At 47.1% G+C, this 23,370-nt stretch overlaps 2 protein-coding genes across 4 annotated transcripts in view; one reads left to right on the forward strand and one right to left on the reverse strand.

The window, feature by feature from the left end:
- The window catches only part of Mau2 (MAU2 sister chromatid cohesion factor), a 39,852-nt gene extending 39,164 nt beyond the window's left edge, over positions 1-688 (reverse strand). For all 3 annotated transcript variants that reach the window (XM_004665994.2, XM_045146184.1, XM_004665993.2), the window contains exon 1: positions 410-688. In XM_004665994.2, coding sequence (XP_004666051.1) covers positions 410-688 — 279 coding nt within the window. The remainder of the gene's footprint in view (positions 1-409) is intronic.
- Positions 689-743: 55 nt separating this feature from the next.
- Sugp1 (SURP and G-patch domain containing 1) overlaps positions 744-23,370 on the forward strand; it is a 32,179-nt gene continuing 9,552 nt past the window's right edge. The window contains exons 1-8 of the mRNA XM_004665995.2: positions 744-1,077; positions 5,165-5,336; positions 9,518-9,621; positions 9,865-10,083; positions 12,717-12,840; positions 13,242-13,342; positions 14,150-14,273; positions 22,502-22,863. Of these exons, the coding sequence (XP_004666052.2) occupies positions 1,044-1,077; positions 5,165-5,336; positions 9,518-9,621; positions 9,865-10,083; positions 12,717-12,840; positions 13,242-13,342; positions 14,150-14,273; positions 22,502-22,863 (1,240 nt within the window). The 5' untranslated portion in view covers positions 744-1,043. The remainder of the gene's footprint in view (positions 1,078-5,164; positions 5,337-9,517; positions 9,622-9,864; positions 10,084-12,716; positions 12,841-13,241; positions 13,343-14,149; positions 14,274-22,501; positions 22,864-23,370) is intronic.

The raw sequence follows: 23,370 nt of genomic DNA on the forward strand, positions 1-23,370 counted from the left end.
TTCCGGGCCCATGGACAGGAAATGTCGCCCGCTCAGGTTTCCTAAGAAAGCAGACTTCAGCTTCCCAGGGGATGCCTGAAAGTGTCGCCTGGACTTAGGTTAGAGAGCGATGGGACTGAACCCGGACGAGCTGGAAGCTGCCACGCGGGGTGGCCTCACACCAAGGGCGGAATCCTCCAGAAAACCTGACGCTGTGGGGACCCTGTTGCTTCCAAGACAAAACTTTCTTAGCTGCAGGTCAACGGGTGTTGCTGAAGCCCTGTCTGCCATCAGAAGCGAAGGCTAAAGCGAAGGCGAGACCTTCGGGCACCCGTAGTCTAAGCGACGCGGTGAGGGTCGTGCCCCCACGAGTGACCGCCCCAACCTCGCGCCTGCTCGCTTGCAGCCCGGCCCGGCCGCCCGCGCTCACCGCCTTCTCCAGGTGGCTGCGCGCCTGCTCGCTGTTCTTCGTGTGGTGGTAGAGCACCGAGCCAAGCTGCAGGTGCGTGCGGGCCTCGATGCGTTGAGGCGGCTTGAAGGGGAACACGGCCTGCAGGCAGTGCACGCACAGGCGGATCTTGGGCGGGCTGGAAGTACGGAAGTGCTCGGCGAAGCCTAGAAGTGCCAGGTACCAGGACTCGGCCGCCTCGGCCTGCGCCGCCTGCGCCGCAGCCGCCTGGGCCGCCGCCGCTGCCGCCTGAGCCGCCATCTTGGTCAGCACAACAACAAGCCGCCTCCACAGAGAGGCGGAAGCAGTGCGCGGGGCGGGGCTGGACACCTCTCGCGGTTCTTGTGAAGTGTTCCTCCCGAGGCATTCTGGGTCATGTAGTTTGAACGTAGAAAGAGCTCGGCTGAGGGGAAGTGTGAAGAAAGGGTAACGCCAGTAAACCATCGCGACTGAGAGCGGGACTTTGCCTATGGGCTGACACTCTCATTCTCGTGGAGAAGATCCTTGGTGGTCGCACAATGGCCAAGCGTGGCTGGTGACACGGACTACATCTCCCATCAGGTCAAGTGCAGTATAACAGGCCGCCGCAGGTGGCGCTAGAGCATTGTGGGATTGTATGAGTCTCAAGATGGACAACCGAGATGTTGCAGGTAACAGCCCCTCGTCTTCCCTCCGGCGCACTCCTGGGTTCTGGTAGCTGTACGTCGTTGCTTCTCCCGGTGGTCAGTCCTGACCCGATCCCACGGTCTCCTTGCTCTAGCCCAAAGTGACAGCCCCTTCATCCCGTCATCTCCTGAGATCCCCCCCCAGACTCAGATTGCTTGCTGCCCCCGCCTAGTGAGCGGAAAACTCTCCATTTTCCATAAAGGCTGCCCCCAGGGTCGTCCTGCCCCAGCTTTCCCTAAGAACTACCTTCAGGGCATGCCCCAGGAACAGCGGCCACCTTGGGCTCCACTACGCCCCTCGGAGTAGGGGCTACCCTCTGGCTTGTGACTCGCTTTCCGGGAAAGCTGCTTTTCCAAACTGCGCTGGGAGTCCCCTGACATTATTTCCCAGGTCCTTTGAGTCCCACTTTCCCACAGGTTTTGCTGCCCTTACTCTCCTAGAGTGGGATGCATCCATCCACTCAGCAGATGTCAGGAACCCACTGTGTTAGGCCAGCGCGGACCAAAACAGAGCCCCGCCTTTTTGAAAATTGTTTTCTACAAGGGTCTCAGTGCACCGAGGGGCAAATATTAACAAGGAATTAGTTCTGGCAACACGAGGGACTGATATTGGGTGTTCAGGGAAGGACTTTTTCTGCAAAAGACATTTGGAATAAGAAGATGCCTTTGTATGGGAGGGACTAAGCACGAGGCTTCTCCACAGAGGTTGAACAGCAAGTGCAAAGGCCCTGGGGGAGGCGGGGCATGTCCTTTTGAAAAGTGTAATGAATGAAATGGAGAGCCATCTCTGGAAGCTTAAAAAATTTAGGATTTAAGCAGGGTTTAGTGGCACATGCCTGCAATCCTAGCACTTAGGAGTCAGAGGCAGAAGGTTGCTGTAAGTTTAAGGCAAGCCAGGTTTACATAGCTTTTATTTTATTTTATTTGTTTTTAAATATATTATTTATTGGGGGGGGTTCAAGGTAAGGTTTTGCTGTAGCCCAGGCTGACCTGGAATTCACTATGTAGACTCAGGATGACCTTGAACATTGTGATCCTCCTACCTCTGCCTCCTGAGTGCTGGAATTAAATGTATGTGCCACTATACCACACCCGGCTTGCTTTTTATTTTTTAATTTTGTTAATTTATTTATTTGCAAGCAGAGAGAGAGATAGAGAGACAGAGAGAATGGGCACACCAGGGCTTGTAGCCACTGCAAACAAACTCCAGATGCATGTGCCCTTTGTGCACCTGGCTTATGTGAGTCCTGGGGAATCAAACCTGGGTTCTTTGGCTTCGCAGACAAATGTCTTAACTGCTAAGCCATCTCTCCAGTCTTACTTATTTATTTATTTATTTATTTATTTATTTATTTATTTGAGAGAGTATGTGCATGCTAGTGCCTCTTTCCACTGCAAATGACTCCAAATGCATGTGCCACTTTGTTCATCTGGCTTTACCTGGGCACTGAGGAATCAAACCCAGGACGTATGCTTTGCAGGCAAGTGCCTTAACTGCTGAGCCATCTCTCCAGCCCTGTTTGTTTCAGACAGGATCTCACTGTATAGCCCAGACTGTCTTAAACTCACTATGTAGGCCTGGCTGGCCTGGAACTCATATGGATTGTGTGTCTCAGTCTCTCAAAGTGATGGGATTACAGATGTGTGGCACCCCACCACACCCAGCCATCTCAAAGTTCTTACTGTTTTTGGTTTTTCAAAGCAGGATCTTACTCTAGCCCAGGCTGACCTGGAACTTACTATATAGTCTCAGGCTGGTCTCAGACTCTTGGCAATCCTCCTACTTCTGCCTCCTGAGTGCTGGGATTAAAGGCATGCACCACCATGCTGGGCTCAACCTTACTTTTTGAGAGAATCTCTCACTGAACATGAAGCTTACTGGTTCAGCTAGACAAGCTAGCCAGTGAACCCTAGGGATCCATCTGTCTCCACCTCTGTAGTGCTGGAATTACAGGCATGTGACCCCACACTTGGCTTTTCCAAGGATCTGAACTCAGGTCCTCATACTTGGCTGGCAAGCGCTTCAGTCACTGATCCATCTCTCCAGCTGTGGTAATTTGAATGTATGTCTCCCGTTGTCTCAGGTGTTAAAATGAAACTTGTAACTCATATCTCCAGCCACCTGGCTGGAGGAAGTATCACTTGGGATGGACCCTGGAGTTCAGCCCTAAGATGTCACTGGGGGGCAGATCTGATTCTAGACAAAGGTGTGCAGAGCAGTATGAGCTCTGGCAGATTTTTATTTGTTTGTTTGGCCTTTCAAGGTAGAGTCTAGTCCAGGCTGACCTGGAATTCACTATGTAGTCTCAGGGTGAACTCCAACTCACTGCAGTCCTTACCTCTGCCTTCCAAGTGCTGGGATTAGAGGCGTGCACCACTATGTCCTGGTCTGGCAGACTTTTGTGCTTCCTGCTTTTTGGTCTTTGCAGGCTGGTAGTGGTTTTCTCTCTCTGCTTGGATTTATGAATGGGAGGCAGTTTCTTCCGCCATTAATAGAACTTCCCCTGGATCTGTAAGCCTGAATCCCATTCCTTCCATAAACTGTGTCTTATTTGGTTGCTCACCTCAGCATCGTGGAACTGCCTACGACACCAACCCTCTAATGTCCTGTCTTCTAATTGTTATTTTTGGACTGCACTACCTGTACAGTACTTCCATTACCTCTCTCACTCTTTGGTTTCTAGCAGAGTGCTGCTTGTAATTTGTGCACTTTAGCTGGGCTTGGTGGCAAATGCCTTTAATGTAACACTCAGGCACTGAAGTAAGAAGATCACTGTGAATTTGGTGCTATCTTGGGCTACAGAGTGAGTTTCAGGTCAGCCTAGGCTAAAGTGAGCCTCTGCTTCAAACAGTAACAACAACAACATTTTTTTTTTTTTAATTTGTGTACTTTTTTTTTTCTCCTCTCTTTCTCACTCTCCCTTTGATAGGGTCTGACAGGCTAGCATAGAACAGGATATTCATTCTCCTGCTTTATCAACCTGACTGCTGAAGTTACAGGTGTGCAGCACCAGGCCCAGCTTGCAGCTAATGTACCTTGCTATGGTCTATTGTTTCCTCTTCTAGAGATGATCTCACATAGGCCAAGCTCTCATCTCTTATTTAGCACTCAGCAAGAGCTGGTTACAAAGCAGGTGTTCCACAAATGTTTGCTAAAGAAATGAACAAATAGGGGCTTTCAGAGAGATGGCTTAGCAGTTAAGGCGCTTGCCTGCAAAGCCAAAGAACCCAGGTTCTATCCCCCAGGACCCATGTAAGCTAGATGCACAAGGTGGCACAGGCGCCTGGAGTTCATTTGCAGGGCTAGAGGACCTGGTGTGTCCATTCTCTCTCTATCTGCTTCTTTCTCCCTCAAATAAATAAATAAAATATATTTTTAAAAAGAATTAACAAATGGGCATATGAATGCAGCAGAGCATTGGTTGCTTTCTGACCCATCACAGATGTGGGGAGTGGAGCAAAGGTGTTTATTTATTTTATATATACAATTTTTTTGTTTGTTTTTTGTTTTTCAAGGTAGAGTTTCACTCTAGCCCAGGCTGACCTGGAATTCACTGTGTAGTCTTAGGGTGGCCTCAAACTCACAGTGATCCTCCTACGTCTGCCTCCCAAGTGCTGGGATTAAAGGCGTGTGCCATTACGCCTGGCTTATTTATTTGTTTGTTTATATTTTCTAGCCAAGGTCTCTAGCCTAGGCTGACCTGGAACTCACTCTGTAGTTCCAGACTGGCCTTGAACTCATGGTGATTCTCCTACCTCAGCCTCCTACATGCTGAGATTAAAGGCATGTGCCACCATGCCCAGCAAAAGGTGTGTTTTTCTTTTTCTTTTCTTTTCTTTCTTTCTTTCTTTTTTTTTTTTTGTTTTGTTTTGTTTTGTTTTGTGAGATAGGGTTTCACTCTATTCACTCTAGCCCAGGCTGACCTGGAATTTACTATGTAGTCTTAGGGTGGCCTCAAACTCATGGCAATCCTCCTACCTCTGCTGGGATTAAAGGCATGCACCACCACACTCATCATTTTTTGTTTTTTGTTTTAAAGTGGTTTTTGATTCGCTTCTTTTCCCTCTGCAGGAAAGGCTAACCGGTGGTTTGGGGTTGCCCCACCCAAGTCTGGGAAGATGAACATGAATATTGTTCACCAGGAAGAGCTTATTGCTCAGAAGAAACGGGAGATTGAAGCCAGGATGGAGCAAAGAGCCAAGCAGAATCAGGTGGCTAGCCATCATCACCCACATCCTGGAGAGTAAGTGTCTTTTGGGACCTAGAATTCTTAGAACCTCACTGGCAGAGGATTTGGCTTATATCTTCAGTTAGTATGGACCTGTATGTAGTCACAGCTCAAGGGTCCAGCAAGTCTCAGAGAGGTTCAGTGAGAAAGGAGGCAGGTAATGGGTGTACGGGAGTCCAGAGGGTGGTTTGATAACTTGTGTATTGATGGATGGTTACTAGACCCAGATGTGACAAACACCTGTCATCCCAGTATTTGGAAGGCTGAGGCAGCAGGATTTCCCCATGTCTGAGGAGACTCCTGTGTCTCAGTTGGCAGAGCACTTACCTCTACATACATACATGAAACATACATGAAGTTTTGGGTTTAATTTCCATCTCTGCATAAACCAGGCATGGTGGCATGCACCTATAATCTCAGTATTTTGGAGTTGAGGCAAAATGATCAAAAGTTCAAGGTTAGCCTTGGCTATATATTAAATTCAAGGTCAGCCTAGGATACATGAAACTTTGTCTTAAAACAATCAAACATTTAGACTCCTGGCTGGACATGGTGGCATACACTTGTGATCTAGCAGTCAGGAGGCTGAAGTAGGAGGGTGGCAAATTCAAGGCCAGCCTGCATTACATAGTATAATCCTGCTTCAAAAAGAACAGTAGGGCTGGGGAGATGGCTTAGCAGCTAAGGCACTTCCCTATGAAGCCTTAGGACCCAGGTTTGATTCTCCAGTACTCACGTAAGCCAGATGCACATGGTGGTGCATGCATCTGGAGTTTGTTGGTAGTGGCTAGAGGCCCTGGCATGCCCATTCTCTATCTGCCTTTCTCTCTCTCAAATAAACTAAAATAAAATATTTTAAAAAACAACAGTTGGGTGTGGTGGCGCATGCCTTTAATCCCAGCCATTAGGAGGCAGAGGTAGGGGGATCACTGTGAGTTTGAGGCCATGAAGTGAATTTCAGGTCAGCCTGGGCTAGAGTGAAACCCTACCTCGAAAATGAAAAACAAAAAAACAAAAAACAAGCATAATGGCTTATGCCTAGCACTTGGGAGTTTGGGAGTTAGAAGCAGGATGATCAGGAGTTTAGATCCAGCCTTGACTACATAGCAAGTTTGAGGTCAACCTAAGCTACACCAAAAACAAAACAACAACAAAAAAAAACCCTATGCTTGTCCGTCCTGTCCTTATGAGGCTCACAGGCTGCTAGCAAAAGGTTGCCAGCCCCACCTCAGCTGTCAAAGATGTCATGAGGCACTGTGTACATAGCCACAGTGGTCACCACAGGGGCACAGAGAGCCTATGTGTTCCAAAGGCCTTGGTGGAGCTGTCCAGGAAGCAGAGATCTTGGCTGGCAGTGGGTACGACAGGAAACAGCCACTATGTCAGGCCAGCCTTAGCCATCACAAGCCACATGGGCCATATCAGAGATGGCACAGTACAGTTAGCTGTCTATGTTAAGGAACAGTAATAAGACAGTAATAAGTTTAAGCAAGTATGATGTGATGAGGAAGATGGAATCTACAGGTTATGCTTAGTAGTATTTCAGGCCCCTTCTATTAATATGTGTGAGTGGTTTTTGCTAAGAGGCAGATAAGAGAGGATGGTCATGCCAAGGCCTCCAGCCACTACAAACAAACTCTAGGACACATGTGCCATCTTGTACATCTGGTTCACATGTGTACTTAGAGAACTGAATCTGGGTCCTTAGGCTTTCCAGGCAAGTGCCTTAACCACTAAGCCATCTCTCCAGCTCTGCATGGGTGTTTTAACCTTTTATGAAGCTTGTCTAGGCTCCCACCTACTGTCAGGACAGCTGCCCATGATGAGCAGGGCTTGGACCACAAGGTCTGAAGCCTCTGAGGTGTTGAGGAACCTGGGGACTGGATGTGGAGTAACTGAATGAGGATCCCAGCCCCTGGGGTTATTGGATGCTTGGCGCAGAGATGGGAAAGGCTTTCAGGATCCAGAGGATCTCCTTTAGACTCCTGAATTACAGATCCAAGGTCAAGCAGTCCAGCGGGGATTTTCATGTGGAGGTCCTGTCTTCTCATCTCATCTTTTTTTTTTCTTTTCTTGAGGTAAAGTCTTGCTCTAGCTCATGCTGACCTGGAACTCACTTTGCAGTCTCAGGGTGGCCTCAAACTCATGGCTTTCCTCCTACCTCAGCCTCCCAAGTGCAGGGATTAAAGGCATGCACTACCATGACCACCTTTTTTTTTTTTTTTTAATCATTTGTTTGAGAGAAAGCATGGGTACACCAAAGCCTTCTGTCACTGTAGACAAACCCCCAGATGCATGCACCACTTTGTACATCTGGTTTTCTGTGGGTGCTAGATAATTGGACCCAGGCAACCACTAAGCCATCTTTCTAGCCAGCTCCCCCTCCCCCTTTTTTTGTTGGTTTCTCAAGGTAGGGTTATTTTATTTTATTTTGTTTTTCGAGGTAGGGTCTTGCTCAAGCCCAGGCTGACCTGGAATTTAGTGTGTGGTTTCGAGGTGGCCTTGAACGTATGGCAATCCTCCTATCTGGCATTTTGTTTAATTAGGAGATCCTCCTACCTCTACCTCCTGAGTGCTGGGCTTAAAGGTATGCCCAGCTCATCTGTTTTTTTGTATAGATGGATGGATGAAAATAAAGAAAGAGAAAAATAGCTGGGCATGGCAGTGCATGCCTTTTAATCCCAGCACTCAGGAGGCAGAGGTAGGAGGATCACCTTGAGTTGGAGATGACCCTGTGAATACTGAATGAATTATTGGTCAGCCTGGGCTAGAGTGACTGAGACCCTACTTTGAAAAACCAAACCAAACCAAAAAAAAAAAAAAAGAGAAAAGAAAGAGTGAAAGGAAGAAAGGATATACCAGGGTATCTTGCTAGTACAAAGGAACTGTAGGTGCATACGCCACTTTGTGCATCTGGCTTTACATGGATACTGGGGAATCAAACCTGGGCCATCAGGCTTTGCAGCAAGTGCCTTTAACCACTGAGCCATCTTTCAAGCCTTTTTTTTTTTTTTTTTTAACAAGGTAGGGTCTTGCTCTAGCTCAGACTGACCTGGAATTCACTATGTAGTCTCAGGCTGGCCTCAAATTTACTGTGATCTTCCTACCTTTGCCTCCTGAGTGCTGGGATTAAAGGCATGCACCACCACACCTGTCCTGTGCGCCACTTTTTATGTCTGGCCTTAGGTAGGTGGTGGGGACTTAAACCAGGACTGACAGGCTTTGCAAGTAAACACCTTGAACCACTGACCTATCTGCCCAGTCCCCAGTAATAGTTTTTTGTTGTTGTTGTTTTCGTTTTGTTTTTCTTTGCTTTTCAAGGTAGGGTCTCACTCTAGCTCAGGCTGATCTGGAATTCACTCTGTAGTCTCAGAGTGGTCTTGAACTCACAGTTATCCTCCTATCTCTGCCTCACAAGTGCTGGGATTAAAGGTGTGCGCCACCATACCTGGCAGTAATAGGGTTTTACCATCTTGTTTTGGTGGGCACTAGCAATAGTTTGTATTGTTTTAGAGGCCTCAGGGATGGCTGGGTCACCTTGTTCTTATTGTTATTCCCTAAGCAGTCAGAGACAGCTATTTACATGGCATCTGTAGAATATCAGTTGTGATGGGTCATCTAGAAATGAAGTCAGTAGGAAGATGTGTGTAGGTTCTTTTGTGTATATTCTGTGCAAATACTATGGCCATTTGATATGAGTGACTTCAGCATTGTGGATTTTGGTGTCCGTAGGAGTCCTAGAACTGTCCCTGTATGTGCCAAGGGACAAGTGTATTCACTTTAGTTCATTCCTTGTCAGTTTCACACAGTAGAACTTTCCTGTCTCTGCAACATGGTTGTGATTTTCATTTTTCACTGTCCTCGCCTGTATTATCTTGCTTATGAGGCAAGCACTAACAAACATGTGGGATATGTTGTGCAGGAGGAAATCATGAGTTATTTTGATGGGGCCATTGAGCTCTTAGGGGCTGCCATCCAGAGATTGCCCAAGTAATATATTTCTCTTTTTATGGCAAGAGTATTCCCCATGCACTCAACCATTGCCCTTGGACATCTTTGGGAGCCAAAAATTGGGTCCATTTTAGTGTGGACACAGTGTGGGTGTAAGGCAGGGATATCGAGGCATTGGCCCTGTCTTCGGGTTCCCCACTTCTCCTCTCCAGCTCACCCTTACTTGTCTTCTGTTTTGGTTCTAGAGTAGTCAACACACACAATTCCTCTTGTATTTCCAACAAGTTTGCCAATGATGGCAGCTTCTTGCAGCAATTTCTGAAATTCCAGAAGGCACAGATGAGCACAGGTAAGTGCAGCTGACTCATACCTTGGAGCCTCTGATCCCTATATCCTCTGATACGATAAGAGGGGTCAAGTGTGAGAGTGGTTATGGCCTGGGATGTCAAAGAGATGTCACCTGCCAAGTGCCTCCCCACTTTGTTTTCTTCTGACTAGGGAACCCTGATAAGTCATTCCCTAACCTGCGTACCCATAGCACTCTATTAGTACCCTGCAGACCTTGAGTTTGTCCTCTTTCTCCCAACTCCAGACCCACCCCCTAGTGCCCCTCCCAGCATACCCACTGCTAATGCCGTGAAGAGGCCTCTCCTGCTCAGCAAGCGAACTGGCCTGGGTCTGGGCAGCCAGCTCAATCAGGTGAAGAACTACTCACATGCCAAGCAGCTGCCTGTGGCACACCGCCCCAGTGTCTTCCAATCCCCTGATGATGATGAGGAGGAGGACTATGAGCAGTGGCTGGAAATCAAAGGTAAGTTGGGGGCTCCACATCTTCCACTGACTATCTGCAGACCCCTAGGAAGGTCCACAGGCCATGGTCTGTGGTGGATCACAGAGTGCTCAGGGCTTTGGGGAATAGCCCACAGGTCTTTAGCCTGAGCCAGGGTGAGGCCCCTGCAGGAGCCATCTCATGAGCAGGGCTCTGTCGTGGAGATAGTGGGAGCTGTTGTACCCTATCTTGGAAGCTTCCCTGGACAGGTGTAATTGAAGGAGTGGAGCTTCAGCATCTCATTGGCTGCATAGACACTCCCCTTTCCTGAGCTCCTGAAGGTCTGGGGAGGTGGTGGCTGGTTTCAGGTGCAAGAGGGCCCAGAGGAGATTATAACTGCCCTGATTGAGGCCAGTCCCACCTCAATCAAAAAGAGACTCTGAGACACCCAAGCTGAATGGAGATATGGGTTCAGGGTTCTGTTGCCTTGGCCAGGTCAGACTGAAATGATCCTATACTCATACCATGTCAGCCACTATATCCTTTATTCTGAATAAGTGTGCCAACTTCATGTGTCTTAGCAGACCAGAGGACATCCTGGCTCTGAGCCATTCCTTGGTCAATGTGGGCTGGAGAGGGGAACTGTTGCTCTACAAGGGCTCTGGAGGATCTCCAGTTTTGGCTACTTGTCCATGTGGCCTCACAAACACACCTACTTCTATAAACAGTGACCAACTCAGAGGTCTTGCTGAGCATGTGGGAGGAGGGTGAGACTGGGGAAAGTCAGGCACATAGTGCTCCTGGACTTCACAGGACTCTCCTTAGATCATATGTATCTCTGTCTTCTAGGCCTCACCTCTGTGCTTTCCAGTTGACAGGGCCCAGGTAACAGTGAGAAAACTTGTGAAAGTGATTTATATAGTGGTTGACAGACTCACCTCTTAAACAGGCCAGCAGGAAATATAGAAGCAAGTTCCCTATGGTTCAAACAGGAGAGATAATTAACCTGTGAAACTATTCTCAGGCTGGGGATGTGGCTCAGTTTGTAGAATGCCTGCCTAGCATACACCAGGCCCTGGGTTCCATCCCAGTACTGTATAAACCAGGCATGGTCATGAGTACCTGTCCTCTTAGCACTCAGGTGGAGGTAGGAGAATCAAGAGTTCAAGGTCATCTTGGGTTACAAAACAAGTTCAAGGTCAGCCTGTTTTACATGAGAATCTATCTCAAAAAGAAAAATTCACACTTTAATCCCAGTACTTGGTAGGCAGGGGTAGAATGATCTCCATGAGTTTGAGGCCACCCTGAGACTACTTAGTGAATTCCAGGTCAGCCTGGACTAGAGTGAGACCCTACCTTGGGGGGAAAAAAAGAAAGAAGCCGGGCGTGGTGGCGCACGCCTTTAATCCCAGCACTTGGGAGGCAGAGGTGGGAGGATTGCCGTGAGTTCAAGGCCACCCTGAGACTCCATAGTGAATTCAGCCTGGGCTACAGTGAGACCCTGCCTCGGGGAAAAAAAAAAAAAAAGAAAGAAAAGGAAAATTCAGAGCTAGATACGGTGGCACATGCCTTTAATCTGAGCACTTGGGAGGCAGAGGTAGAAGGATTACCATGAGTTCAAGGCCACCCTGAAACTACTTAGTGAATTCCAGGTCAGCATGGACTAGAGTGAGACCCTACCTTGTAAAACCAAAAGAAGAAAAGAAAAATTCAGCTGGGCGTGGTGGCACACACCTTTAATCCCAGCACTCAGGAGGCAGAGGTAGGATTGCCGTGAGTTTGAGGCCAACCTGTGAATTCCAGGATAATATGGGCTAGAACGAGACCCTACCTCAAAGAAAGAAAGAAAGAAAAGAAAAGAAAAATTCTCATAACCCTGAGATAGCAATTGAGTTTATGGCATTGGATGTCTAAATGGTGGTCTGCTGGCACACTTTCTCACTAACAGAGACCAGGACTTCTTCAAGAAAATGGATGGGTCTGGACATAAGGTGTGTGAGGAAATTTTGTAGTGCCTTGACCCTGTAGATGGCAAAAGGGATCATGGAAACTCCTTGAAGTCATGTTAAGAGCTTCCAGAAAACCAAACCCACAAAAAAAATGCCAGGTGTGTTGATGCACACCTATAATCCTAGCACTGGGGAGATGGAAACAGGAGAATCTCAGGGGCTTGCTGGTCAGACAGTCTAGCACAAGTGTTGAGCTCCAGGTTTGGTGAGAGACCATGTCTTAAAATACAAAGTGAAGAATGACTGAGAAAGACACCTGAGGTTGTCCTCTGGCCTCCATACATGCATGTACACACGCATATGCACACACATGAACAAAGAGTACTTCCTTTGAAGGATAAAAAGGTACTAATATACTGAAAACTGCTAAAGGAGTTAAGCACCCACTAACCACAAAGCAAGGAAGCTGGAATGTGCTTCCCAGCAGCCCCTTCCAGCCAAGAGAGATGGGTTCACCCCAGGAGGTCCTCACACCTATTTTTTGCCTGCATGCTTCATCCTGTGAAGACTGACTGCCCTCACCATGGGGTGCTGTGAGGACCAAGCCACTAACAGCCTCCCACACCTCATGCTCCTCTCCCCCTGTCGTTGTGGTCTGTAGAGAGAGTGTACCTATTGACTGTTGGTTATGTGAGTTGGACCCAAGTACTGACCGCCTCCTTAAAGTTTCACCCCCAGAGGGAGCCGAGACTCGGAAAGTGATAGAGAAACTGGCCCGCTTTGTGGCAGAAGGAGGCCCTGAGTTAGAAAAAGTAGCTATGGAGGACTACAAGGATAACCCAGCCTTCACGTGAGTATTGCTAGGGGCGGGCCACAGCTGTCACTGTGTGTGCTGTGTGTCACACATGGATGTGCTTGAACTTGTGTGGCTGAGACCAGTTGCTGTGCTGAATGCTTTTTTTTTTCTTTATTTTTGTGGTGCTTGGGCTAGAACCCTGCCCTCATTCATGCTAAGAAAGTGCTCTGCCACCGAGCTACACCCCAGCTCAAAAGAGGACTATTACTATTTTGGGAGGGTTGATATGCACACTGGGCAAATGCTGTGCCACTGAACCACCCCTAGCCCTGAGCACTTTTTAACTCACACCAGATGGCACTGGCACCCAGACTGACTTTGCATGCATGGTAGAACTCCAGGCTCATACTCCGCTGACACTTACTTTTTTCAATGTTTCCAAATCTCTTGTTCAGATTTTTGCATGATAAGAATAGCAGGGAATTCCTGTACTACAGAAAGAAGGTAGCTGAGATCAGAAAGGAGGCACAGAAGTCACAGACAGCCCCTCAGAAAGGTAAGTGTTGGAGGGACAGGGCAGGAAGCTCTGGGGAGGCATGTGGTGGCACTGGGCCTTGTTGATTGGTTTTCCTAGAAGTGGTATGGGTGGTACCACAGGTTGCTGACAGGTAAGGGTGGTACCCTCCTATGCAGTAAGGATGGCTCTGGGAGGTGCTAGCACCACCTTCCCTGCAGGCCTCCAGGAGCCAGATGAAGTCTGAACCCAAAGCCTGTGTTTGGGGTGTAGGGCATTGGTGGACCAGGGTCCTTGGGAGGGGGTATCATGTCCAGGCCCTCAACAGAGTATGCATAGCAGGCAGAGCGATATCTGCCTGTTTAGTTTTGACAAATGCTATTAAGCTGCAGCTTCATGCTGGCATTGGGGACCCAGAAAGATGTGTGGTATCTGAATCTGATTGAGGGGCCTGAGAACAGGGACAGCTGTTGGGCAGCAACATCTGGTGTCTGATGGAAACATGGCCCACAGGCATGCACTGTCACTGCAAACCTGGAATCCTCTCTCCCCAGGGGAGGGGGTTGACGACTGGGCAGGACAGAAATCTGTCTCTATGCCCCAGCTTGTGTCTGAAAACCTGTGCCCTGACCTGCATGGTGGGAAATGGAAGCAGGGAGGGGGAAAGGGGTCGTAATACTTATGATGTCAACTGAGCATTTGGTCCCGGTGTAGTAATCTGATTCCCATTTGCCTGTTTTTCTTTGCATCATTCCTAAAACAAGCCCCACTCGTCCCCACGGGGCTCTTAGCAGGAATTAGGCTGTTGGGTGTGGTGAGTTGAGCTCAGTACTGACAGCCTGCTTAAAGTTTCACCCCCAGAGGATGAAGAGGCCAAGAGCCTTGCAGAAAAGTTGGCCAGGTTCATAGCAGATGGGGGTCCTGAGGTAGAGACCATCGCCCTCCACAACAACCGTGAGAACCAGGCATTCAGGTAAGAGCAGCTGATTGCCTAACAGAACTGACATATGGCAAGAAAGATTCATTGTGCTGTTGGTCTCAGGGTTCTCTGTCCATCATAGTGGGAAGGCAGGGTGAAGTTCATGGTGTGTGTGGCAGGGTCTTGTCAAGTCAACACTACCCAGGAAGCAGAAGGCACCAGAACCCAAGACCAAGCTACAACCTGCAAAGGCACTCCCTGTGACCTACTCCTGCTGATGAGACCCTACTTCCTAATAGTCCCATAACCTCCCAAGTCAGCACTGCTAGTTAGGGACCTTCCTGTGGGGGACAGTCCAGGTTTTGACCATTGGGATTCTCACCCTGCAGGTGAGGGCAGCATAGGCTCCATGTACAGGGGCAAGGACTATAATCTCTCAGAGGTTCTGACCCAGAGCCTACCTGTGACTTCACAGGCACCTCCCAAGCTCACTCTGGTCCAAAGAGGTATACCAAAGAGGTAGGTAGATGGGGGCCTTTGGGACCCATGTTTTCCAGGCATCTTATGGATAGTATCTGGCATCAGCCTTGCTGCTTGGGACAGATGGCTCAACTCTTGACCAGAAACTCAGGAAACAGTTTATATTGGGCATATTCTTGGGAGGGGTTGCAAACCCATTTATGGCAAGGAACAATAAGGAATAGGGAGCCTTGGGGTATAAGGAGGAAGAACCCGTTTGTGTGCAGATCTCACAGAGGGGTAGGTAGCATATGACCCTATCATGGGATGATATCCACCCTGAACGTAGCTCCATGCTTAGCCATTTGGTTATTGGCAGTCAGGAAGTGGAACACCTGCTCTGTGGTCAGGACAGTGGGACATGATGCACCTGTGAGGATGCTTTTGACTAAATGTAAGATAAGTCCCTGCTCAGTCATCGAGGACACTGATTGATGAAGGGCTATAACCTAGAGTTCAGCTGGATGACATACTCCTTTAATCCCAGAATTTGGGAGGCAGAGGTAGGAGGATCTCTGTGAGTTTGAGGCCAACCTGAGACCACCTAGTGAATTCCAGGTCAGCCTGAGCTACAGCTAGACCTTGGTGTCACTGAGGGTCTTCAAAGTTGAGCCGGGAATGAGGGGCTACTTGTGTTTGTAGGGTCTGCGGAGACATTAGAAAGAGGCCAGTCAAAGGGGGTGACCATTGGGACTTAAGAGAACGGAGTTTGGAGTTAGGGACAGGGTCCAGTATCTCAGAAGCCTTAGTGGAGTCTAGTACCTCATGGAGGCCTGAAAAGTTAGGTGAAAGGCATCTTCCAGAACTGGGGTCCTTGCTAAACAGCTTACTGTTCCGGCTTTTAGACAGAAAGTTTGTACATCTCAGGCTGGCCTGAAATGCATAGTAGTTCTTTGGCCTCAGCTTCCCAAGTGTTGTGATGGCAAAATATGGGCTACCTCACACAAGTAATCTCTTTCTTTCCTTCTTTCTTTTTTCCTTTTTCTTTCTTTTTGTGGCTTTTCAAGATAGAGTCTTGCTCTAGCCCAGGCTGACCTGGAATTCACTGTGTAGTTTTAGGGTAGCCTTGAACTCACAGCGATCCTCCTACCTCTACCTCCTGAGTGCTGGGATTAAAGCCATGCGCCACCACGCCCAGCTCTAGTGTACTCATTTAAAAAATTATATTTATTAATTTGTAAGAAGAGAGAGAGAATAAGAATTGGTGTGGGCTGGAGAGATGGCTTAGTGGTTAAGGCGCTTGCCCATGAAGCCTAAGGACCCATGTTTGATTCCCCAGGACCTGTGTAAGCCAGATGCACAAGGTGGCACATGCATCTGGAGTTCATTTGTAGTGCCTGGAGGCCTGGTGCACCCATTCTCTCTATATGCCTGCTTGTCTGTGTGTCTGTCTCTCAAATAAATAAATGAATAAATAAACAAACTATATTTAAAAAAAAAAAAAAGAATAGGTGTGCCAGGCCCCCTAGCCACTGCAAATGAATTTCAGATGCATTCACCACTTGGTACATCTGGCTTTATGTGTATACTGGGGAATGGAACCCAGGTTGTTAGGCATTGCAAGCAAGTGCCATAAGCACTGAGCCATCTCTTTAGCTCCTAGCTGACTTACAAAAAATATTTTTAATTGGTTCAGAGAGATGGCTCAGTGGTTAAAGGCACTTCCTTCCAAAGCCTAATGGCATGGGTTCATCTTCCCACTACCCACGTAAAGCCAGATGCACAGAATGGTGCACGTGTCTATAGAGTTTGTTTGTAGTAGCAGGGGGCTCTGGCATGCCCATCCTCCTCCCCTCTCTGTCAAATACATAAATAACAATAGTTTAATTATATTTATTACAGAGAGAGGAGTATGGATGTGCCAGGGCCTCTTGCCACTGCAAATGAACACCAGCTGCATATGCTACTTTTTGCGTCTGGCTTTATGTGGCTGTTGGGGAATCACACACAGGCCTGTAGGCTATGCAAGCAGGCACCTTTAACCACTGAGCCGTCTTTCCGGCCCCTTTACTGTGGACACCTATCTCAGGACAAATGATGAAAGTAGTGGGATTTTGTTCTCAGTCAGGCTGCTCTGGTCAGTCACAAGGACTTTCTTTCACAAGCCTTTCTCCATGAGGTATTTCTGGTGTAGGTGGCTCATGCCTCCTGTATGGCCCTATGTCTGTCTGTAGGTCTGGAGGTAGATATCAGCTTCAGGATAGCTGCCATTGATGCCAGGCCAGAGGTGGATATCTGAGATGAAAGCTCATTCCCACACTTAACCCTGAGACTGGAATCAGACTGGAGGAACAGAAGCCCCACAGGGCATGCAGATTTATATAAGACCATGGTAGTCTCAAGATCACATGAGGTGGCCACCAAGCCCAGGTCTGCCAGGTGGACACTTGGCTGGCAGCACCTCCTTATACCCTCTGGCCTATTTTAGGAAACTGTTTGTCACAACCATGCCTGTCTATCTGGAAACTAGACATGTTATCCTGTGACTGGCCATCTCACTGCTATGGTGTGTCTCCTGAAATCACATCAAATGTGGCATTATCTGATGAGACAAAAAAACTCAGTAATAAGCTGGCTGTAGTGTGTAGTGGCACATGCCTGCTGTCCTGTTACTCAAGAGGCTGAGGCAGTAGGAGTACCAGGAATTAAAAGCCAGTTCAGATATAGATATATAGATATATCAAGATCTTGTCTTGTAAAGTAAGGCAAACAAAAAAATCTTTAATAAATTGAATGCCCAACCTCAGTGGCTACTCAACTGCAAGTGCATTTCCCAGTGTGCTACATGTCAGGAGTTGCACAGACCTGACCATGGTTGGTGCAGCACCCTGGCAGACCAAGTTCTTGCCAGGGAGGAAACTGGCAAGGAGACATGCCCCTGGTATTCAGTGTCTCAGTCCACTTTCTGGTGTTGTCAGTTCCTAAGACTGGGAATTTTCTTGACAAAATTGGTTTGTTTGACTTATGATTCTGACTGCCCCAGTTGGGGAGTCCCATCTGGTATAGGCCTCATGCTGAGTCAGCTCGCCGTAGACTGTGGACTGTAAGCAGTAGCTTGTAGAAGCCACAGAATACATGGAGCCTTACCTGAGCTTCCTCTAGCTAAAGTCTCCTGAGTATGTAGCTTATTTTTTAAAAAATTTTTTCTTTGTTAATTTAACTTATTTTTTTTTATTGACAGCTTCCATAATTGTCGACAATAACCATGGTAATTCCCTCCCTTCCCCCACTTTCCCCTTTTAAATCCCACTCTCCCATTATGTCCCCTCTCCATCTCAGCCTCTGTTTTATTTTGATGTCATGATCTTTTCCTTCTATTAAGATGGTCTTGTGTAGGTAGTGTCAGGCACTGTGAAGTCATTTATATCCAGGCCATTTTGTGTCTGGAGGACCACGATATAAGGAGTCCTACCCTTCCTTTGGCTCTTTATTTCCGTCACCTCTTTCACGATGGACCCTGAGCCTTGGAAGATGTGATAGAGACATTTCAGTGCTGAGTACTCCTCTGTCACTTCTCCGCACCATGGTGCCTTCTGAGTCATCCCAAGGTCATTGCCATCTGAAAAGAGAAGCTTCTCTAACCAAAAGTGAGAGTAGCATTAATATATGGGTGTGAACATTAAGAGAAGTGCTTCTTGGGCAGTTTGGTGAGCATATACATTTAGCCACACACCAGATGTTACACCCTTAGGGCTCATGACTACTCCTGTTGTAGGTTTTCAGTATCAGGGATATATTCCCTCCCATGGAGCAGGCTTCCAGTTCATTTACAGGGCAGTAGGTTTCCCTCATAATAGACATGCCACTATTGCACCTGTTGGCTCATTTGGCCTTGGCTGGCCAGATTTAAGGCTTGCAGTGTCCACTGTTGAGTATCTTGACTGGTGACATCTCTCTCCCATTGAACTGCATGCAGTGTGGCTTTTTCCAGCTTTCTATCAGCTGGTCCACAGGGAGATTTTCAGCTCAGCTCCAGCAGGATTTCTCAGTGACCTTGCAGCCCAAGTATGTGGAGTCTTCAGCAATAGGGTCTTACCATCCTATTCCTGGTTGGAAACCAAGGGGCTTGGCAATGGCCTATAATGTTTTGGGGGTATTAGTGACCTTCCTGGCCAACATCTCACTGGAAGGTAGCCCATCCCAGGCACTGAAAATTTTCTAGTAACAATCTATGGCTTCTGAGTGTCCCATTGTCCAAAAAAAGTAGGTTTCCATATGACTTACTTATATCCTCTTAGATTTTGATTAGCCCTCCCTCTACCTTTCCTTTACTCAATCTCTTCCCCTGACCACACTTAGGCCTTTTCACCCCCATTAATCTATTCTTCTGCTTACATATATACAATATATTAAGTCCCCCTCCCTCCTTTTCTATCCCCTTTCTTGTTTACTGTCCTCTGCTATTTAGTTTTATTGCTACTCATATAAAAATCCAATCATTTGTAGCTAGGGGATCCACATATGAGAGAGAACATGTGGCATTTGGCTTTCTGGGCATGGATTACCTCACTAAGTATAATCCTTTCCAGATCCATCCATTTTCCTGCAAATTTCATAACTTCATTTTTCTTTACCGCTGAGTAAAACTCCATTGTGTAAATATGCCACATCTTCATTATCTACTCATCAGTTAAGGGGCATCTAGGCTGATTCCATTTGCTAGCTATTGTGAATACAGTGTCAGTAAACATGGTTGAGCAAGTATCTCTATGGTAGTGAGACAATATATGTCTATGAGTGCTATAGCTGCGTCATATGGTAGATCTATTTTTAGCTATCTCAGGAACCTCCACACTGGTTTCCACAATGGCTGGATCAGATTGCATTCCCACAAACAATGTAGAAGAAAGAGTTCCTCTTTTTCTGCATCATCACCAGCAGTTATATTCATTTGTTTTTATGATGGTAGCTAATCTGACAGGAGTGAGATGGAATCTCAACATAGTTTTAATCTGCATTTCCCTGATGACTAGGGATGTCGAACATTGTTTTACATGTTTATGTGCCATCTTTGTTTCTTCTTTTGAGAAAACTCTTATTTAGTTCCATAGCCCATTTTTTAATTGGGTTGCTTGATTTCTTTCTTTCTTTTTTTTTTGGTTTTTCGAGGTAGGGTCTCACTGTGGTCCAGGCTGACCTGGGATTAACTCTGTAGTCTCAGGGTGGCCTTGAACTCACGGTGATCCTCCTACCTCTGCCTCCCGAGTGCTGGGATTAAAGGCGTGCGCCACCACGCCCAGCTTGATTTCTTATTTTTTAATTTTTTGAGATATTAATCCTCTATCAGATGTACAGCTGACAAAGATTTTTTCCCATTCTATAGGTTGCCTCTTTGCTCTGTTCACAGTGTCTTTTGCCATACAAAAGCTTTGTGATTTCATTAGGTCCCAGCTGTTAATCTGTGGTTTTATTGCCTGAGTAATTGGGGTTATATTCAGAAAGACTTTGTTGAAGGGCTTCCCCTACTTTTTCCTCCAACAGTTTCAGAATTTCAGATCTGATATTAAGGTCTTTGATCCATTTAGACTTAATTCCTGTGCATGGAGAGAGAGAAGGATCTCTTTTCATCCTTGTACAGATACATATCCAGTTTTCCTACCAGCATTTGCTGAAGAGGCTGTCTTTTCTCCAAAGAGTATTTTTGGTAATTTTGTTGAAGATCAAAGGTCAGGTGGCTATAGCTACCCAGACTTACATCTGGGTCCTTTATTCTGTTCCATTGATCTACATATCTGCTTTTGTGCCAGTACCATGTTGCTTTTGTTACTATGGCTCTGTAGTATAGGTTAAAATCAGGTGTGGTGATACCACCAGCCTTATTTTTGATGCTCAGAATAGTTTTAGATATTTGAGGTTTTTCGTGCTTCCAAATGAATTTTTGGATTTTTTTTTTTTTATTTGTGCGAAGAATGCCATTGGAATTTTGATGGGGATTGCATTAAGTGTGTAGATTGCTTTTGGTAAGATTGCCATTTTCACAATATTGGTTTTATTATTTTATTTTTTTGGTTTGTTTGAGGTAGGGTCTCACTCTAGCCCACGCTGACCTGGAATTCACTATGGAGTCTCAGGGTGTCCTCAAACACAGCAATCCTCCTACCTCTGCCTCCCGAGTGCTGGGATTAAAGGCGTGTGCCACCACGCCTGGAGGTTTTATTTTTATTTTAAATATTTTATTTATTTGACAGAGAAAGATAGAATGGATGTGCCAGGGCCTCCAGCCACTGCATACAAACTCCAGATGTGTGCACCCCCTTATGCTTCTGCTTCAGCCCTTTTTAAAGTATTTTTATTTATTTGCAAACAGAAGTAGATGACAGACTGACAGAAAGAATGGGCATACCAGGGCCTACAGCCGCTGGCATTACAGGTAGCTGCCACACCCAGCATTTTACATGGGTGCTTGGGATCCAAGCTCCATTTCTTATGCTTGTGCAACAAGTACTTTACCCACTAAGTGGTCTTTCCCTATATGCAAAAGGAACCCTTACCATGTCCCATCAGCCTTCCATGTCCTTTGGACTTGAATTCCATGCAGCAAAAATACTCTTAGAAAAATTATGTCTGGTGGTCGTGGTGGCACACACCTTTAATTCCAGTATTTAGGAGGCAGAGGTTGGAGGATCACTGTGAGTTTGAGACCTAAACAACAAAAATAAACTTAAGAAAAAAACAAAACAGAGCAAACAAAAAAATTGTGTCTGTACTGAATATGTATGGACTTTGTCATCATGTGTCCCTTTTCATTCTAAGTCACTGGATAGATGGTTTGTAAGATTCCATGCAAACCCTACACTGTGGGCTGGAGAGATGGCTTAGTGGTTAAGGCACTTGCCTGCAAAAGCCAAAGGACCCAGGTTTGATTCCCTTGCACCCACGTAAAGCCAGATGCACAAGGTAGCACATGTGTCTGGAGTTCATTTGTAGCAGCTGGAGGCCCTGAAGCACCCATTTCTTTTCTATCTACTTCTTTCACACACACACACACTCTCTCTCTCTCTCTCTCTCTCTCTCAAGTAAATAAATAAAAATGAAAGAAAAAAAAAGACAAATCCTGCACCATGTTATAAATTTTGCACATCAAAGATTTTGGTATGAGCAAGGGATACTGAGTGACCATGCCTTGCTGTTGGGCACAGTGTTGTGCCAGGCTCATAAGTGCAGGTCTGGTCCAGGACCAAGTCACCTGGACTATGCACACATTTGAATCTTTCTCAGCATTTTGCCACAGGAAACTGGGCTGGGCACCTTACTGTTGTCTAGGATTGCAGAGATGTGAGCACCAGCTGTGGACATGCTGTCTGCGGGAAGGGCAGGTGGTTATGCAGTTGTCGTGGCCAATCCAGTGCTACCTGCTCTGTTCCTAGCTCACTAGGGACCCAGGGACCTGTAGCTCCTACAGAAGTGAGAGCTTTCTTCTGGACTGCCTCCTTCCCTGTGTGGCTGACACCCAGCTCTTTGCTCCACTGTGTCCAGTGTGCTCTGGCTCCACTCACTGTTGGTCTCCATGGGCCCAGCAGAGATGTGTGGAGGTTAGGGCAAGACCCTTCACCCTATCTGGTGTTGCAGGTCTCTCCACAACTCAGAGTTTCATGGTGGGAGTCACTTTGTCTATCTGAAGGCGGCTGAGCTTTTAACTCAGAAGCATGTCCATTTGGGCTCCCAGGAATAGCAGCCACAGACACCTGTCCAAATAGTGATTTTGGACTGCATGGCCCAGGAAGCAGCAGGCTGACGGGGCTCTCTCATGTTCTTTTTTGCAGTTTTCTGTATGAACCCAACAGCCAAACATACAGGTACTACCGGCAAAAGCTAGAAGAGTTCCGGAAGGCCAAGGCAGGCTCTACTGGTGCTCTCCCAGCCCCTGACCCCAGCCAGAGGCGCAAGTCTGCTCCTGAGGCCCTCTCTGGCATTTTGCCCATTGCCAACACCTGCCCTGCTCTGCCAACCCCAACACCCACAGTTGCCCCTCTTCCAGTGATCCCCCTCTCCGGAAAGCCTGCCGCCACAGCCACTGTGAAGAGGAAGCGAAAGAGCCGGTGGGGCCCTGAAGAAGACAAGGTGGAGCTGCCACCCGCTGAGCTGGCTCAGAGGGATGTTGATGCCTCCCCCTCACCTCTGTCAGGTAGGTGGACCCCAAGCCTATGCTTGAAGCTCACCTGTGTCATAGTATATGCCATCACTTCACTTCCTCTGTGGCTGGATAATCCAGGTACACATGTATGTGTGTGCTTGGCCCCACTTTCCACTAGGGATTGAATCTAAGGTCTCCATGGACACTAAACTGTGACTCTGTGTATGTGTTTGTTTGTTTTGCTTTGTTTTGTTTTACTGTATTCTGTAGCCCAGACTAGCCTTGACCTCATGGAAATCTTCATACCTCAGCATTGGAGTGCTGGTATTATAGGTGTGAGCCACTTGGCTTAAATTTGTTTTTATAATTGGCATACAATGGCATAAGTCGGCCATGCATGATGGTTCATGCCTAGGATCCTCAAAGCAAGAGGGTCATGAGTTCCAGGCTAGCCTGGATTACAGGATAAGACCCTGACTCAGAAAAACAGTTGTGTTTGTATGTACATACACATTTATGCTGGTACGTATGAAGCAATCTCCCCTTAAAGTTTTTTGG

The sequence above is a fragment of the Jaculus jaculus genome, chromosome 1 (assembly GCF_020740685.1).
Source record: "Jaculus jaculus isolate mJacJac1 chromosome 1, mJacJac1.mat.Y.cur, whole genome shotgun sequence".
Classification (NCBI taxonomy): Eukaryota; Metazoa; Chordata; class Mammalia; order Rodentia; family Dipodidae; genus Jaculus; species Jaculus jaculus.